Here is an 18,556-nt window from a genome sequence, read left to right on the forward strand (position 1 = left end):
TATAAATATTAAGTGGTACTTGCAAGAGAGGGTAAGAAGGAATCAGTTATGAAACCATATGAAATCAACTTCAAAGACTGGGCATCGCTGGCCCAATGGTGAGACTTGGGGCTGTAAGTCACTCAACTGAGTACTAACTTGCCTATGTCCCTTCACCTTTCTCTATCAGCTTCCATCCCATCTCATAGGAATGCCCAACCTCTGGGAAAGTCTGTTTAAGGTTCAGAAACCATTCCATGGAGAGATGCTACACATCTTGCTAGCATTATTTCCCTTGTCTACCATCTACTGCATGTGGAATGTTATCCAAAATACACACCATTTTCATCAACCAATAAGCATTTATTAAGCACCTAATTGTGCCAGGCACTGTCATTTAACAGCAATCCTTTTATGATATATATATATATATATGTATTTTTTTTTTACATTTTCCCCATGCTACACAATCTCTCTCAGAAGTCAAGGCCATATGCCATGGTATCTCCATGCACAAAGAGATTGGATTACTACTTAATGGACAAAGGAGTTAAGCAAACTATACCTCAACTTAAAATAAACTAACCAAACAATAGTGTCATGATAAAAGTTTTTATTGTCTTTAAATATCAAATTTTTTACACTTCATTTCATTTTCCTCAACAAAGTCCTCATTTTTTTCCTTTCTTTTTCCTTTTTAAAAAGAATCAAGTGTTCTCCCTACTCCAGGCTGACATGTATTTCAGTATTTGACAAAACAAATTCAAAACCCAACTCAGCTACAAAGTACACGGTCAGCCAGCCCCGAAGGTCAACGGCACAAAGTGATCGACTCTGGGGTTCCTGAGCTTGGCTCCTGTAACTTCTCCAGGAGAGTTTTTTTGACTTCTCAAAACCAAAGCATTATGGGATGAGAGGTTGAGCTATAGGCAAGCATGGGTGGATTGCAGATAAGCCCAGTTCTTGTAAAACACTGATGCTGTTTCAATGATTTGAAAGAAAAGTCCATAATCACCTTTGCTCAATCACCATGCTCAACTGGAAAATTCAAGGGCAGGTGTAAAAGGGGAAGACAGAAGGAGTAGAGATGCCCAACATGGCAGTCTCTCCTCAAGATTACCTGCTCCCAGCCCAACCTGTCCACAGAGTTGAAAAATATTAAAAACATGCAAACAAATGTTTACATATAAGGTTGAAGTGAAGGGCAAGCCCAGCCACAGTTCACTGGTGAACTATTCTGCACCCACCGGAGCCACCTGAAAACACAAAGCTTTGGGAACACAGGATGGGAATAACATTTCAAAGGAAGTGGTCATAGAGGCCAGATGATGGCTCCAATGGTCTTGAAGAACGGAGCCTTAATTAATGGAAGATTAAAACAAATAACCCGAGTAGTAACCTTGAAAAATAGTAACCTGAAAATGAGGAAAGGTCAATGCAGGTGTACATTTTTTTATGCTAGAGACAGTCATTGAGAATTATAAAAATTTGTAAACAGTCATTTCTCCGCTGGTTGAGATTTCTACATGGAAAAAACCTGATTACCCCTATCTCCCCTTAACTGTCCCCACACCCCCTCCTTGCATCCCATGATAAAAAATCATAGCTCATGCAGCAAAGCTTTTAAAACTGTATATTTAAAGAGATTATTTGGGGCGAGAAGAAAAGGGATGGCCAGACCTGCGATTTCATTTGTGTAACAAACCCTTGGTATGTGGGGGAAAAACCCAAACCATAATTTCATTGCTGTAGATCTCCAAATTATCTGTAACCCTGTCTTAGAGCTGCCTGGGGCACTGAGAGGCTAAGGTGACTTGTCACACAGCTAGTCTGTGACTTGTACCCACCAGGTCTCCTGCCTACAAGACTGGCCTCTATCCACTACAGCATACTGTTCCTCCTAAAAATGGCATTCTAATTCTACAATGATAAATCTGATGAAGGGTGGGTTATCTCAGGGCTGTTGGTTTCCCCCCTAAAAAAGAGAGGTTTCAATGCTTCATTTTCTAGTATTTTGAGGTCAACTTCATTTTTTTAGGTTTTTTTTTTAAAAGCCCTGCTATATCAACCCCACAATAGCCTCCAGCAAACCCATTGGATTTTCCCTTTCAATTCCCAGATTCAACACCACAGGACCTTGCCTTGAAGCTTACTAAATGCACCCTCCCAAATTCCTAGGATGGGTAAAATGAGGCCACTTCAACCTAACCCAAGCTTCTTAGCCTTCTTACGTCACAGACCTTACTTTGGAAGTCTGGTCAAGGCTACAGATCTTCTCACAATGTTTTTAAATGTCTAAAACAAAATAGAGGATTACCAAGGAAACCAATGATACTGAAATTACTATCACAATATTAAAAAAAAAAAGTTCACTGACCCCAGGCTAAGTAAGAACCCCTGTGCTAAACAATCCTTTAGTCATCCTCTTTTAACAGAAAATCATTGTAGCTTCCAGGGTTTCAAAGTGTTGCCAACTTCTCAGTGAGTCTCATCAGCTGCCTATTACAGTAATACATAGCTAATTGTTTGTCAAAGCACGTCCCTTTTTGAGCTGCTGGCTTGAACTAATGAATAGGAAGTCGAAACGCTGAAGAATGACCTGCCAATTTTAACTTCTAAACTGTATTCAGCTGAGCACCAATTATGGCCCTAGTTGTCCACTGGACTGATGGTTGCCAACTAGTCCAGAAATTTCTGGATTACCTGTTTCTCTCTTAAGTCTGGTTTTTGAGAGTTTAGTAACATCTACAGCATCAAATTTCTACCAAGCTTCTCTACAAGTTCAAAGTCATAAAAATATTCCACAAGCCAAAGTAGACTTTGTTCCTGAGGCTAAGTAGCAGAATTATTACAAGGGTGTCAGGGTTCAGTCCAACTCTGGGAAGAGCAAGGACTGAATTAATTTGGGGCTATCTCTCCATCTGCCCCTTCTATATCTCACCATGTTGATTGCATACACTCAATTTCTAGAAGGCAATGAAGAGCTAGGGACCCCACTTGGAGCCATTTAGCTAACAAGAAATGAGTATTAGTTTGTACTTCAAAAATGATGATTCTCCCTTGCCCCCCCCCAAAAAAAAGGATACCCTCAATTTTGCTCCTCTACCACAATACCCTATCAAATGCCTAGGTTATTTGTAGAACCATGGCACAAAAAGCAAACAAAAACTTCACCCAAACCACTTCCTTCTTCCTCTCATTCACTCACTGAGCTACCAGTCAAAGTTCCATTTCTATTTTCACTGTTGACCATTTAGATCCATCCACAAAAGTTGGACCACAAATCATATCATTAAGTTCCCACCACTATTTCAATATACACTGTAAATATGTTTGCTGAGAGTGTATTTTAAGCCCCTCAAGGGAAAAAGGAAATTGTTTTTTTTTTCTTTCTGTTAAAATTAGTTTTCAAGAAGTAGCAAGGCTGCTTTCATTTGCTTTTGCTCTAAACCCAGCCCATCCAAAGGCTCTGTCATCCCTCTCACGTTGTGGGATTCAGGCTCTCGCCCTATTTGCTCAAGAAGGAGAAATCAGACTTCCTGGAGAACATCAGTGGTAGAGGACAGGCCAACCAAGTAGTATCACAGTAAAACAAGTCTCCTATGACAATTACAAAGAAACACAGTGCTAATAGAAATGTAAACATCTACAGTGAAAACTCCTGTAGATAAAGCCTTGCAAAAGTGTACAAACCATTTAGCAGCTCAATTATTTCAGCTTATACTCTCTCTAGGTGGCTTATGAGTAGCAAAATGGAAAGTGGAACGTTTGCCAATCCCCTGGCATAAACTGCTGCTTACTCTAGACACGTGGGCCTTCCCTCATAAGGCTTGCGTCTCTGTGTGTGGTGAGGAAAGCTGGCACATCGCTGATCAGCAGACTGTAGTCAGTTCATCTCTGTGGTTAAAATAATTTGCTCATATATCATTTCAACTCTTGTATTAGGATGTGGAACATTTATTTAAATTTTGCCTCATCCTGTGTATTTATATATTACTTTATATATAATATATATGGAATCATAAAGACAATCCCATGTATTTTAAATAGATATATGTGTATATGCATATATGCAAGTCTAAGTATATATACGTGTATATATGGACTAAAAACATTTTATGGCTCACATAGTAGAGGATGGGGGCTAGGGAAGGAAGGCTCCACTGTGGTCACTAGACTCCTTAAACGCAAAGACACAAACTCCTCGAACTGCCCTATAAACCTCCTGGACCACAAAGAGCCAGATCTGTGAAAGTAACATCATATAAGCTAAGGTTTAAGAAAAATAAAAGGCTATACGAACTCAGCAGAGATGGAGTCATACAGCTTTAAGAAGCAAGGTTTGTAGACAAGGCAAAAGAATTAACGCTTTCATTGATCTCTTATCTCCATTCCTTTTCTAACCAAGAATTGGCTGCTATTAAGCAACAGCCCAAACACCAAGTCTAGCAGAAGTGGGGGACCAGTGGCCTCGAGGCCACAGGTTCCCCACTCCTAAGAGACCTGGGGGTGACTGACCCCTGGTGACCCATATTGGTACAACAGCCAATGGGCTGAGAATGCCCCTTCAATTGGTCTGCCCAGCTAACAAAGGCTGCCAGAAAGTAGCAGAAAATGTAAGTTGTAGAAGGGGCTCCACAGGAAGAGATGGGCAGATATAGCTTCTTTTCAAATCACAGAATAGTATACATCTAAGTAAATAGGACTTAAGAGGTCAGCCCTGCCCACAATTCTCAGAGTCAAGTTTTGGACCCTAAAGGTTGATCATAATCACTAACAGCCAGCCATCATTGGCTTTGCTTTCCATCAGAACACTGACCTAACAGTCACACTGACAAATGTTAAGCTTGAAAATCATTGTAGTTACTGCCCTTTCAGAGCTAACTGTACTTTGCTGGGCTACATAGTAAGAAAAAAAAATGCAAGGTTATACTGCTAAGCTAAAATATCCCAAAGTGTCTGTTTAAGCAATTCTGATAGATTTCTAGCTCCCGCTGAATTAAAACACAACACACACAATTTGAAGACAAAAACATTGACGTGTTTTTGTTCACACAAATGGAAGAGTAGAAAAGGGAAAAGGTAGAGCACAAAAAGATCAGGTATAATCATATGTTGAAAACAAAACAAAAATTAAGGATTTTGGCAGACGCCCTTCAGGGCTAGAATTCCATTCAGTGTTCTTAGATGAATACCTGTATATCTGCAGGCATATATAATTTTTACTAAAAATCAGGCACAAAAGACTTCTGAAAGTCCCCTCCCCCCAAATTATCTGTGCCACTGACTACTCCTATCATCTCGAGTGCCTTTTAAGATTTGGAATGTCCCTTGTGTCCCAAGGAATGGTTTTGTGCCAAAGTTAATTTCTGCTATCCTCAAAAGAGAAAACTATCTTCAAACAAAAGGCCTTTTGGATAAAGGGTCTGTTGCTGTTAATTACTTTCCCCTTCTCAGAAGCCTCTGCTCAGAAAATAGCCCATGATCACCATTTTTATTCCTTAACCACACAGCAGAGAGGATCCACAGTACTGTTACTTGATTTTACACTAATTACAATACAAATGACCAAATTCCAATGACAGCTCTAGAAGGGAGTGGGAGGGACGTTGGTTCATGAAAATCCTGTAAACAGTTCCATATTGCATCTTAAATCTTTGGTGTGGGGATCTATAATCCGAAGTAGTCTACAATGATTCAATGGTGGCCTGACCACCCTACTAGAAAGTTCCATGCTCCTCTGGCTAGCCATGCTGAAGCAATTCTTTTTGCCACCTACTTAATGTGTGATTTATAACCCCCCTCTAAAGCCTCTTAAAAAAAAAAAAGAGAAGGGTGTAGGAATGAAACAAGAATGTTTCTCAAGACCCCCAAATTAAAATTACAAATGCTCCTGAGAAAATTAACTCTCTACCTACTATACTCAATGGACTGGGGGTCTGGATGGAAGCAGCAGGTCTTTAAAAATATACACATGAAACCAAGCGACTTCAGAGTTTGCAAACTGGATGCAAGGCCTCCGTTTTCAATTACAATCAAAGATCCTGATTTGTCATGTTCATTAATCTTCAACAGTCAATTCCCTCTGCCAGGAGTAGAAGGATTAAGATGAGAGCTCCCAAAGGGAGTACACAGTGGGGCCCACAGGACAATGAGATCCCAGGGGCTGGTCTTCAACACAAAGGCCACAAGAAAGGTATTCTCCGTGCCCTATACCCTGCTCTGACTCCGTGTTTCCAAAACCAAATTGGAGGCTTCTGGAGGAAAAAGATGGAAAATTCAGGTTTACCAAGGCCACTTGAAGAGTCAAAAATGGACACTTCACACTTGTACTTTAGTGAAGAACACAGCCGTGAATTATCACTTGGGTCAGCTCTACCCCCTCTAAAGACCAAGATAAATGAGTGCCAAGGTTATCGCTTCATGCCTCACTTGGTTCACACGGAGCACAGTAATTACATAATAAGAACTTCTAGTAGAGCACGAGCTCAGAGAGCAAACAGACTGCAGGCATTCAGGATTAGGGTTCAGTCATCGATCGAGCTTCTAGCAAACCCAACCCCTCTGGAGTCTCAGCTACTGCAACTTCTCAGTTTACAGATCAGCATGCTCACTGCAGAGAGAATTTTAGGGCTCTTGATTTTTCCCTTAATTTTTTTTTTTAAACCTGGGCAGCACCAAGTTCCATTTTAAAATGAAACTCCACATCATCAAGTATTTTTTGCAATTTGTGCAGCAGCTTATCACATATTAAGTTCTGAACCCACTTTCTCATGCCCTGTGCCCAGAGCTGGTGACTCTAGCAGCAGCTATACTAGGATTGTTCTTTCATTTCCCCAGAGTGTCAGTGGATGACAACGCCAAGAGTGCTGGCTAACATTTCCCACACAGCTGTGGGGGAAAAGCAGCTTTCCCTATAGTTTGTCCCTTGATATTCTGCCTCACTACTGCCTTCTCCACTTTGCCTTCATGCAAATATGGAAGGAGCACAACCATGGGAGGAAGCCAGTCTGCTTTCAGCTGGACAGGTGGTAGGACTTCTAACAGCTTCTGCTTTTCAAAATGTTCAACTTCCTTCTAAAATGGTACTTATGTAAACCCATCTGTTTTATTCTAGAATGCATCATTAACAAGAAGAAAAAGCTCATGTGCACACATTGCCAATACATTAAAAAGGCCCAGATTTTAAACAAGTGTGATAGACAACTTCATTAGACAAGAGATCATAAATTACTTTGGCCAAAAATAAAAATCTTAAAAAAAAAAAAATCTGGCTCAACATTCTGCTTGCAGGTTTCTACGTACATTGGATACATATATATCTATATAATGATATTTGTTTTTCAAAGGAATGAGGACTAGTCAAGCCCACCTTTTCCATGGCTATGTAGGAACGATGATGTTCTTTGCCAGCAAAATGAGGAGAGCAAGGTCTACATTTCCACCGCCACGCTGCAAAGCCCCGAGAGCTTCTCGCAGAGTAAAGCCTGCACGAAGAATCCGGTCCACGTCTGCAGCAGGGAAAAGGTGGCTTGGCAGAAGCGAGGGGTTTGATGCTGGGGGACTGACTAGTTGCTCAAGTCTGCGAAGGGGTCTTGTGGTTTCAGGACAGACGACACTTTCCCTGATTTCGGGCATTCCTGTCAACGGGTTCTGAGTGTCCTGAGAGAGGACTGGTGCGAAATCGGACGGCAAGGCCTCAGTCTGTTGAGAAGTCTGAAGGATGGTACCCCCCTCACCCGCTAAGGGCCTGGGTGAAATTTCTGCCCCTACCGAGTTTAACTGGCCCAACGTTTCTGCAGATGTCCCTGTGAAAGGACGGCTTTCTCTCCTTGACTCCTGTGACTTCTGCACATCCCCTGGGGCAGCGGCCAGGCTTTCACCCAAATCTCCACTGATCCCATTCTCCCCTCCAGCATCTGGGGATGCCTGCATTGATCTCTCAGCCTTCACTGGTGCAGATTCCACCTGACAGGAGGAGTCTGGAGGGTTCTGCTCCTCCAGGACCTCGGCAGGGTGCTGACTTGGAGGCAGCTGCTCAGATCTCTCCCCAATGCCACTTTGGTCTACAGCTGCTGTTTCCTTGTAATGGATTACTTCTTCAGATACAAGATTTCCTGGGGGTTCTTGACAACTAATGACCAAAAGTTGGTGAAGTTCCTTCAAAGCAGCTGTTACAGATAAACCAGATTCCTCTGTAGGTGCTACAGGGTCCGTGGACACCTGTTCGTCACCAGACAGACTTAATGAAGAGCAATTCTCCCTTAATAAATAAGGCAATTCACTATTTGTTTCTGACATTTCAACATTACTTTCTGGGGGCTGCAAATCACTAGTTGACACTGGATCATTCACAATTACAGAAGTGGAGTTATGCTCTGATGCCTCAGCTGCCACCCAAGGATTATCTAAAGCGAGGTCAGAAACACCAGCATTCTCAACACCGGCATCGTGACCATCAGCCAAGTTATGGACAGCTACCACAGACGGCTCAGCCTCATCTATTTCCATGATTGTTTCAGTGTATGAGCTGCCAAATGATGCTGACGATGGAGCAGTGTCTTCTGGATGTGGAAAGCCCAGCTTCTGTTGCTCAGCTTGGTGACTCTCAGTTTGCAAATCAACAGACCTTTGCTGGGTGGGAAGGCTGGGCTGCAATTCAGTGCCAAGCCCAGTGCTCCAGGGGAGTTGTGGGTCATCCACTTCACTCTGCACTTCAACCTTGGGCCATAAACTCACTGGCTGTGGGGGCTGTTGGAGGCCAGTTCCCTGACTTGGTTCTTGGTGAGGTGAACACGAGCCATTCTCACCTAGAAACAGTTGTGGATTGGGCACCTGGGTGGTTAGGACAGACAAATCATCTTTTTGTTCTGTATCAAGATGCGCTTGGAGGCTAGAGATGCTTTCCTCAGCAGGAGATTTCTTCAGATTATCCACCACGATTGTTTCTTTTGATGAATTCCAGAGAGCAGTAGCTGACCTCGGACAGCCTGCAGGTTGGTCTTCCATGGTGCTGTCTGATGAGGCCTGAGTAGGAAGGTTCAGGAAAGGAAAAGGACATTCTTTCTTATCTGAGATTATCTCGGATTCAGCTTTCGGATCCACAATCTCTCGTAAGCTGGGCTTATAGGAGCAGATGGAAGCAGGAGCAGAGACGGAGCGATCAAGACTTACGGGGTGACTGGTCTTAGAACTGAGTTTTAATGAATGGGCTGCACTGTCAGATCCACCGCAGGGTGGTAATGATGATGTTCCCAGTGAGGTAGTTTCTTTATCACTTTTCTCTACATGGGAAGAAAGGGAGGAGCTTATTAGCACACATTAAAGAGGAATTATTTGAATCTCAAAGTGTAGATTAGGGGTAAATGTGTGCTTCCTAAAATACATTCAGTTCAATCTAATATCACGTATGTACGTTCTCATGAACAAATGTTCAAATAGCGACTAAAGCCCTGTGCTGAAGTGATACACCTGCCCAGCTGTGTAGCTGTTGGGTGCTCAGAAGCCAAGATGAGATCTTGACACATTGGGGTAGGAAGGGAGGGAAAACTGTGCAGAGAAAGGCTATTATTCCTCTGGGGACCTCCAGAGGGGCATGTTTGGTGCAGTGGATCAAGTCAGACTTGAAGTCTGAATTACAATTCTATCAATCTATCTAGCTGTGTGATCCTAGGCCAACCACTTCATCTCTCTGTCTCAGTTTTCCTATCCTCAAAATGGGGATAATAACAACATCTACCTCCTAGGAGTGTTAGGATCAAATGAGATATTCTATGTAAAGAGCTTTGTAAAGTGTGACATAAATGTAAGCTATCATGAACTATCTTATTAATCCTGCCCTCCAGCATATATCATGGCAGGAAAGAAGAGTCTGTTTTAGAGGAAACAGAAAGATGAGTTAGACAGAGAAAATCCTAAAGCCTATTGCTACAAAATAACACAGCTTTAAAGGTTCCTTTAAAGGAAGCAATTATTTCATAAGTTAGCATGAATCCACACGGGAGGCATCAAGCCACGAGGGTTAGAGAATCAGCCAGGGAGGCCAGAATCAAACAGACCAGTATCGCTGAGGGGGCTTCCACGTGCTGGGCACTGGGGGTATAGAGACCAAATGAGAAAGTGCCCTGCTCTCAAGGAGCTGAGAGTCTACCAGAAGGCACACATACAATTGAGTACGTACAAAATAAGTAAAAGCTGACTTCCGACGGGCACAAGGAGCTTTGAAGGAAGCCAGGAATTCTAAGGAGGTTGAGGAATGCATTCTGGGTATGGAAACAGACAGACCATGTGACCAAAGGCAAGGCCAGCTGGGCTGGAATCCATAATGGAGCTGGAAAGGAAATGTGAAGCAAGGTTAGAATGGACTTTAAAATGCCCAACAGAGAAGCATAGGAGCCGCTGGGGGTGACTGAATATGGAAGTGAAATGATGAGAACCGGGCCTCAGGAAAATCAGTGTGGCAGCTATGAAAATGGATGGTAGGCTATTAAAATAGCCCATGTTCAGAGGAGGTGAGGGCCCGAATTAAGGAGCAGCTGTGTGAGAGGAGGGGAGGAAATGCAGAAGAGGGCTGTCTTGGGGCAGACATGAAAAGAGTGGGCACCTGGGTGAGGTGGAAAGGGGATGGAGAAGATGACTTTGCAAGGGCATCTCAGAAGTTAGGAACCTAAGAGGCATAGTAGTATCCTCCCCAGCAATCAGAAGTCAAGAAGAAAAATAGGTTTTTTTGGGAAAAATAAGTTCAGTTTTACACAGATTGAGACATCTACAAGATCCAACTAGAAATATCCAATAGGCAACTGGCAAAGTTGGGCTTAAGAGAAAGTGATGGAATTATAGATAGGGGAGTCAACTAGATAGAAAGACTTAAACAGAAGAAGCTGAAGAGGTCCACAAGAAAGAGCAGGGAGCGAGGACCTACCCGACACATATACGGCTGTGTACCCCTGGGCAAACCACGAAACTCTCAGAAGACTACACATTGTAGATGTGTTTGCCCATTTCCATTGGGAGAGGGATTCCCAAAAACTATGAAATCACAGGACTGGGCCAAAAAATATTTATACAAAAATGCAGGCAATTTATTAAATAAGTTGGGGAAAAAAGATACAACGCCCCAAACATACATACATATGTGTGTGTATTCACAGACTTAGATTTTCCATTTCCTGATTATGGACAAGTGGGAGTCTTCACAGTGAGCTTAAACTTGGCCTGACAACCTACAGCCTATGTCTCTAAATAGCTTTGGTCCCACTTTTCCAGCTAGATTTCCTTCCCTCAAGTTACACCCATTTTATCAGGGATTCAGTTGCAAGTTGGCCTCTGTGCACTAGCTTAAATGTTGTCTATTTATGCTGTCCTAAGGCCAGTCATGAGAGCTCACACACCAGCCAACCTGTTAAAAGAGGCTCAGCCTTCATCAAGCGTCTCAAGCCCTGGATGTGGAAGTTTAATGTCCTGTTCAGCATTTATGAGTACCACAAGCCTGACTTGGATGCCTCAAGACCGCTCTAATGAGACCATGTGGTTAAGACTGTGTACCCTGGGGGCAGGGGTGCAGGCCAATAACTACTTCCTGGCTCGAGGTCTAAAGCTCGGCTAGAAGCCAACAGTGATCCTGGTCCTCAGCCTTGCTGCCAGCAGCACAGAGACGAGGGAGTGACCTCCTGCACCTCTATGAGGCCTGGCTTCGTACTAGGGGACCCTGAAGGGCAGAGGGAGGAGAGTGGGGTATCAACAATCAAACCATGACTGTTTTTAATGGGATAGTGGCAAGGGATAAAAAGCACCATGTATCTAAGTACCACCAGCCAGCAAACACCCTTGTGGGACCCTGAATAGGCACGTGAAAGATGGTTTCTCTTCCGGTCCTGCTAACAGCTCCCATGTCAGACCAGTGGAAGAACAGCATGTTTCCTGAGGCTCCTCCACGGCCAGGCTGGGATCCCAGTTAGCACTGGAAGAAGTGGGGGCTGCTTGCTCCCAGGGCTGTCAGCACCACTGACTCAGTGATCAGATGGAGGCTGGGGGTGCAAGGCAAAAAGAACCCCTGCTCCGGTGTCTTCCAAGGAGTTATTCTGTGAGGAGAGATCAAACCAAGCACTTCTGGCTCTTCAGGGGAAAGGGGCTCAACAAATCCAAAGGACAAGGTTATCACTATGAATGTTTTTTATGCTGGCTTAATATGGTGTTATTCATCACTGTTAGTTGTTAAATTTTTAATTCAAGTGCTAATTTCCTTGGGCAGTTCCCACAGAAGACAATGATAAAACCATGAACTTGTACACATACATATATGTTTACATATATGTATGTGCATATGTATACAACACATGTATTCCAGCATACATATGCTATGTGCAGGCTAGTTGTAATCTGATTAAACAAGGTGATGTGGTGAATTAAGAAGCCTGCATATCACACCGAGGGACATACAAGTAAGATCCCTGCTATTACTCAGACCAATCACATGAAGACTGTATGGAAGGCTTAAAGTGACGGCTATAAATACCTGGTCTGAGGCCCATTCCAGCTGCAGTACACACACATTACATGCATCAAGGCTTCTGACGCTCTGTTTGAATTAGGAAACAGACAAGCAAACGTGGGTTAACAACTCAAACCACACAGCATGCAAGGTTACGTTACAGTTGCCACACCTGCCATGATTTGAGCCAGGGAGGGGCAGGGACAGAGCGGGGCAGGTAGGGGGTCCTGGTCACCCAAGAGCTCTGCTGGACGGTCCATGACACTGTTAGAGCTGTTTCTCCCATCACATTGTGGCTTTTCAGATACCCCCGTGTCTGTCTGTCTGTCTGTCTCACACACACACACACACACACACACAACCCACACCCACCCACCCACCCCTCTCTCTGGGCCAAGTCTGTGTGGGTGGTAAAAGGGAACAACCATGTGCAGCCTCACTTCTTTTTCTCCTCACCTTACATCCCTCTCACAAAATAAAGCTAACTTGATCTGAATCAAACCCCACCTTAACTTGCTGCCCTGCATCTGGCCCTCTGATTGGCGCTCAGACCCAGCCCCAGGGATCAAGACGATCAAAACTCCCTTCCAGGCCACAAGCCTGGCCCTCAAAACCCCTCTGCTTTTAGCACCCGAGCTCTTGAGTCCAGTTTTCCCATCAGCAACAGGAAGTCAGTGAACCCAAGAAAGGAGAGACGGAGGCACTGGGCAAAGCAGAGGATCAGGATCCATTTCCATGTGAGACCAACATTATGGCTGAAGTAAGCCAGCCACATTTTGCTAACAGCAGGTAAAAGAGCGAATGCTATTTTTTCCTTCTTTATAAATTACCATTCTGTTTGCTTGTTTCAGAGGAGGTGAATTAAGGGGCTTAGCCCAACTTCTCTTCAACCTTTCTAACAGAAATGGGTAACTGGTAATAGGCTGGAAGGCCAAGACCCACCACCATCATCAGCTACTGTTCCCAAAGCCAAATCTCCAGGGCCATGAGAGGAATGTCTTCATAAAGACATAATTCAAAATGTTGAGGGGGGTGGAGGGTAGGGAAGAATTTGTACAAACTCACTTGTGCTTAAAAATTCTTATAATGTGACTGAGAGCTATAAATTAGCTGTTATTTTCCCTTCTGCAGTACCTATTCTGAATAATTTTCCATTTCAGCCCCTCAGCAGGCCCTGCCTCACTGCAAAACACCAATGCTAGAGAAGTACTCTGTACATGCATCTCTGGTTCAAGGTAGCAAGAGAGAAGTAAAGCCAATACAGCTCATTCCACTGCCCCCACTCCAAAATGGACCTGGTCACAGTTCTGGTTTGTATTCAGTTAACAAACTGGAGAAAAATCTAGAATTACTTCACTATTAAAGTTTTCCTTTAAGAAACAGGTATATCCCCTTATCAACTGTGGCCATGTCAATATGACCTCTAACCACACAAGTAATATAGCACTCTGTGGGACATTAGCCATGGTGATATACAACTCTAGACTGAAACTTTTCATTCTGCCCTAAAAATCTTGGCTAAGTGACTAGTCTCTAGCCTTACCAGGTCACAATGCATAAGACATAGAAAAAGATATCAGGCGGCTTTGAACTGTATGTCACTGTTCAACCATGTGGTCTCATCAGAAGCACAAAACCCCCCTGCAATTTCGATGACATCCCTTGCTATCTATCCTTTTGATTCTGGCAACATTTTCAGAGAAAACACAGAGGATAAAGGAAAGGACATTTCTTTCCAGATAGAGAGAGCTACTCTTTTCACTTTTCCAACTTCCTGTCAAAAAGGGGGCAGGAGAGAAAGGAGAGGAGGAATGATTGTAATCACCCCACTTTGCATCTCCTCAATTAGAAATGAGGCAGGTGTTTGCAAGACTGTTATAAAAGGGGGCCTTTTTCTGAAGTACAAGGGCTTCTTTTAGGAAAAACACAAGAAACATAAGACACCTAGTAAAAGATTCATGAGGAAGGAACTCCTCAATAGACATCACCTATAGCAACAAATTTCTTCTGGGTCTGACTGAACCGCTCTGCTTTCCTTCACTATATTAAGAAATGGGAGTGGGCTGTGAGAGAAGGCCTTCTAGGAGGCATGCACTGAGCCAAGCAGCACCAGAAGGGGCCTAGATTCCAAGGCTGGCCCATTTCCTGGCTCACCCATCCATCACCCAAAGAGGAAATTCAGCCGGCTCAAATACCTGCATCCTCGACGGACTTCTGAAGAGCTTCTGCTAGTTCTTGGTCTGCGATTTCCTCTGGCCGAATGTCATCTCGCCCTGAACCATAGGCTAACCTCGCACATTCGGGGAGCTCTCCCTCTGGAAGGAAGGTGGTTTGCGTGCCTGTGGTGCCAATCACTAGCACGTTTTTCTTGAGGTCAATGGAACACTGAGAGAGATGAAATCAAACCCCAAATGAAAAGGATTCTGCTCCGCAATGCATAGGCTGGCACTGATTTTGATTAAATGCAACAGATTAAATGTCATCAGAAAAGCTCAGCTCTTCAAATGAAGAGATGCACTTGAATGGAAATTACCATTTGCCAGGAGCAACACTTACAGGCGCCAAAGAAAGTCAAGTGAATCACTGGCTAAAAGGGCTAGAGCTCTGTCCTGAAAGATTCTGCTTAATAATGGAGAGTTTTCAGGTACCATGAATTAATAGCAATCACATTTAAGGTAGAAGAATAATTGGTAAAACATTACTGCTTAATCATAAAATAGCATTTTCTGCCCTGTGTCTGTTATGCCTGGAATCCAAGCTGATGGTAAGTGGCCACAAAAAACCACAGGTCTGTTTCTGATCATTCCAAAGGATAAAGGAGAGGCAGCATGGCCTAGCAGATAAGACACTTGGCCCTGGGGACCTGAGTTCAAGTGCCACCCCTAACACACAGTAGGTCTATATTGAGCACAGGGCAAGTCACTGAGACTCTCAGAGACCTCAGGAAGTTCTCTCAAGACAAGAAGATGAAGAACTGTTCTAAAGTAGAGAATTCCCTCCCTGGGAGTTCTCTTTACCTGGGGAATCACAAGTCCACCCCAGGTATTTATTCACTTGCATAAAATTCTGTGCCTTGACTGTGCAGGTATCAGCACATATACATAAGTAGGTCTGTGTCCTCAAACACACCCATCACTGACTGCCTGCGGAGAGCGCTGGTTATCAGGCTGTAAGCTCCTGGAGGAGACAGAGGGACCAATATTCTCAACACAGAGACCCTGACATGCGCACAGGCAGTATTCAATAAATGCCTGTTGGGTTTCATTAGCAAAGGCAGAGCATCCTGGGTTTACAGCCATGAGCCCTTACAGTGCTAGTGCATTCTATGTCCCAATAAATGTTTTCACATAACTACAGACAATCCCTTAATCTAAAGGAAAAGTTGACTGACTTTTTTTACCTAGTAGAAGCTAGGGATCAGCATTCTTATACTCATAGAACAACCACCTTGCATAAGGTCCCTACCAACAAATTCCAGAATTATTTTAGTAAAAATCTACAATTTGTATGGGAAAGGATGACATTTCTGCTGGCTATCCCAGTGTGCTCTAACCAGCCCATCTTCTCCAGCAGACTCAGAGGGCTAGCAGATCACCAAAAAGCTGGCAGCTGAGATGCCCACAAACGGAAAGACAGATCTCTTCTCTTTGCAGTGATGCTCTTAATCTTGACAGGCCAGGAAGGCAACAAGAAGAGAGAGGTTTCCAGTGTGAGACCAGCTTTTGCTCTCTCCAGTTCAGATACCCAGTCAGGGCACAGAATCAAACAGACACTTAGTATACCAGCAGATGTTGTTATACACCACCACCACCACCACCCCCCGACCCCCCGCCTCCCCCCCCATATCACCAGACCCCAAAAGAAAGAACAAAAGGAGTTACCTGATGTCGCTTAAGCATGTCCAGTCCCAGAAGCATGTCCATGGGCTGTTCCTCAAGTATAGAAAAGGAACATGGCAGAAAATCCCCCTCAATCTGAACTTGAGCTGAAGCACAAAGAGAAAAGCAGACACTGCTATGAGTTTCATGAAGGTCCAGGTCATTCTTTGGAAACGGGATTGCTAGAAATATGGCCCAGCAGTTTCTGTTGCCAGATTCTGAAGTCAATGAGGTTCCAAATGACAATTGTTTTGAGGCAATGATCATGATTAATGAGTACATATAAATCTCTTGGAATCAACGATCGTTTTGTGTTTCTTGGTTTAAAAAATTAGTCTGGGCTGCGGCTCAAGAGATTCCTCAGGGTATAACAAGTGACAGGCATGCTTAGTCTGAGGTAGAATGATGATATTTAGAGCAGATGCAGAATTTGTGGGAAAACTGTAAAAATAAGCCATTTCTCTGACGTGAAGTATTTTCTTCTCACTTACGGCTTTAAGAAAGTTCTACAGTAAGACGATGATTTCATCCAAAGTAAGAAGAAGGATCTCTCACTCTTCAGACCCTTCTTCTGCTTGTCTGGCTTACTCCCAACAACTCATCCCCTGACAAATGCAAACCAGCTATGCCGCCAGGGTTTGCCTTTGGAGTACTATACCTGTCAAATGTAATGGGCAAAATACCTGCAAATTACAAGGGTCTTTCTGGAATTTGTGGATTATACAAAAATGGAACATGACCCATAATCTCCTCCCTCCTTTGGGATAGAAATATTTCCAAAGGCAATTCATCTGCTGTCAATCTTTTCACTTGGTGTGTTTACTTATCCATCTGGCTAAGACCTTCAGTAATTTTATACTTGACTCGAGTATCAGTTATTATCCGTTAAATTTAAGAAAATTGTTAAGATTTTTATTTTTTATAAGTAGTTCTGAATATTTAGATGCAGAGGCTGGTCACATAGAAAATACAGATGTCTAAGAAGGCTTGGGCTTCTAGAGAGAATGGATCCAATAACTGATTTGTGTCTACAAGGAAACCTTTCATGTCTATAAACATATTTCCATCAGGCTTATTTAATTCCTTTTCAACTTGCTCACGAACAAGAAAGGCCAAGGGAAACATATCATTTTTTAGCTGCTTCTTTCTATCAGCTTTATTTACTCTTGGGAAAGAAGCTTGGAGTCATGCAGCTTGGGCCTCGAGAACAATCAGCTAATCATTTCTGGAGCTTCTGCCTACTCCTGCCCTTAGGTGTTTGACTTTCAAAGCAGCAAAGAATATCCCCCACAGCTCAAGTTTTAAAAATTTAGAAACACAGGATCTCAGCACTGGTCAGAAGGGCCCTTATCAAAGGCTGTCTCTGGAGCCCAACCCCTACTATGACACTTTCACCAGGAGTTTGCTCAGTCTCTGCTCGGAGACATCCAGCAAGAGGGATATACTCCTTCCAGAGAGTGCCAACAGATTGTGAGGTCTAACAAGCTCACCAACAGGCCAACAGAGATCTCCATAACCAGGAAGGTGAAGTTCTTTTCCTTCCAGTGACTGACACTGCCATGCCAATACCAGCAACGAAAAAAATCAATCATTCTTCTATGAGGAAAGTTATGAAAATAATACCCCTTCCCCAAGTATAGAGTAATTACGACACAATCTATTTAGCTGAATGAGACAATGTATCTTACTATCATAATGGAAAAAACTCACACTAAACTTCTGCATCTTTACTTACCCAGATGCACTCTGCCGATAATCTTCTGTGTGCCAACACCTTTGGCAATACCAGCCCATCGACGATCCACAAGTCTCATTATATTACACCTTTCTGCACAAGCTTGGCTCATAATGGTCATCTGGGCTCCTGCGAAGAAGAGACATCAGTACCACAAATGTTTGAGAACCATTTAACAATCTCTATCCATCAATTCACGCCTTGCGTCAATGGCGTGCATGAAGGAGAAGGATCCATAATTAACTAGAATGGAGCCCAAAGCAAGACCAAGGTCCACCCCCCCCGCAACACACCCACAGCAAGATTTGTTTACTTTCCTGACTAACAAGAAGGAACTAGAAGTTCAGAGTTGCCCTTGTTAAGCGGGCCACACATCAGGCTTTGACTGAGATGGCTATTCTGGATCGAAACTTGCCCCACAACCAAGCTGGACGTGCTGTGCTGTTTCCTCCAAATAAAATGTAAGCTCCATAA

The 18,556-nt window shown here is 43.4% G+C and overlaps 1 protein-coding gene across 3 annotated transcripts in view; it reads right to left on the reverse strand.

Moving 5' to 3' along the window:
• Window positions 1-572: 572 nt before the first annotated feature.
• The window catches only part of LOC114041389 (protein DDI1 homolog 2), a 37,183-nt gene continuing 19,199 nt past the window's right edge, over window positions 573-18,556 (reverse strand). The window contains exons 6-11 of one of the 3 annotated variants that reach the window (XR_003568922.1): window positions 18,083-18,211; window positions 16,351-16,454; window positions 14,665-14,854; window positions 12,494-12,556; window positions 10,160-12,059; window positions 9,180-9,263 (exon numbers count right to left, since the gene is read on the reverse strand). Coding sequence is in view for 2 of the 3 variants with exons in the window: in XM_027859809.1 (XP_027715610.1) it covers window positions 7,363-9,263; window positions 14,665-14,854; window positions 16,351-16,454; window positions 18,083-18,211 (2,324 nt within the window). In the remaining variant the exon portion in view is untranslated. Of the gene's footprint in view, window positions 9,264-10,159; window positions 12,060-12,493; window positions 12,557-14,664; window positions 14,855-16,350; window positions 16,455-18,082; window positions 18,212-18,556 lie in introns of all 3 variants that reach the window. The other 2 variants (XM_027859810.1, XM_027859809.1) reach the window with 2 other exon arrangements.

This window comes from Vombatus ursinus, unplaced genomic scaffold (assembly GCF_900497805.2).
Source record: "Vombatus ursinus unplaced genomic scaffold, bare-nosed wombat genome assembly UNPS02014172.1, whole genome shotgun sequence".
NCBI lineage: Eukaryota > Metazoa > Chordata > Mammalia > Diprotodontia > Vombatidae > Vombatus > Vombatus ursinus.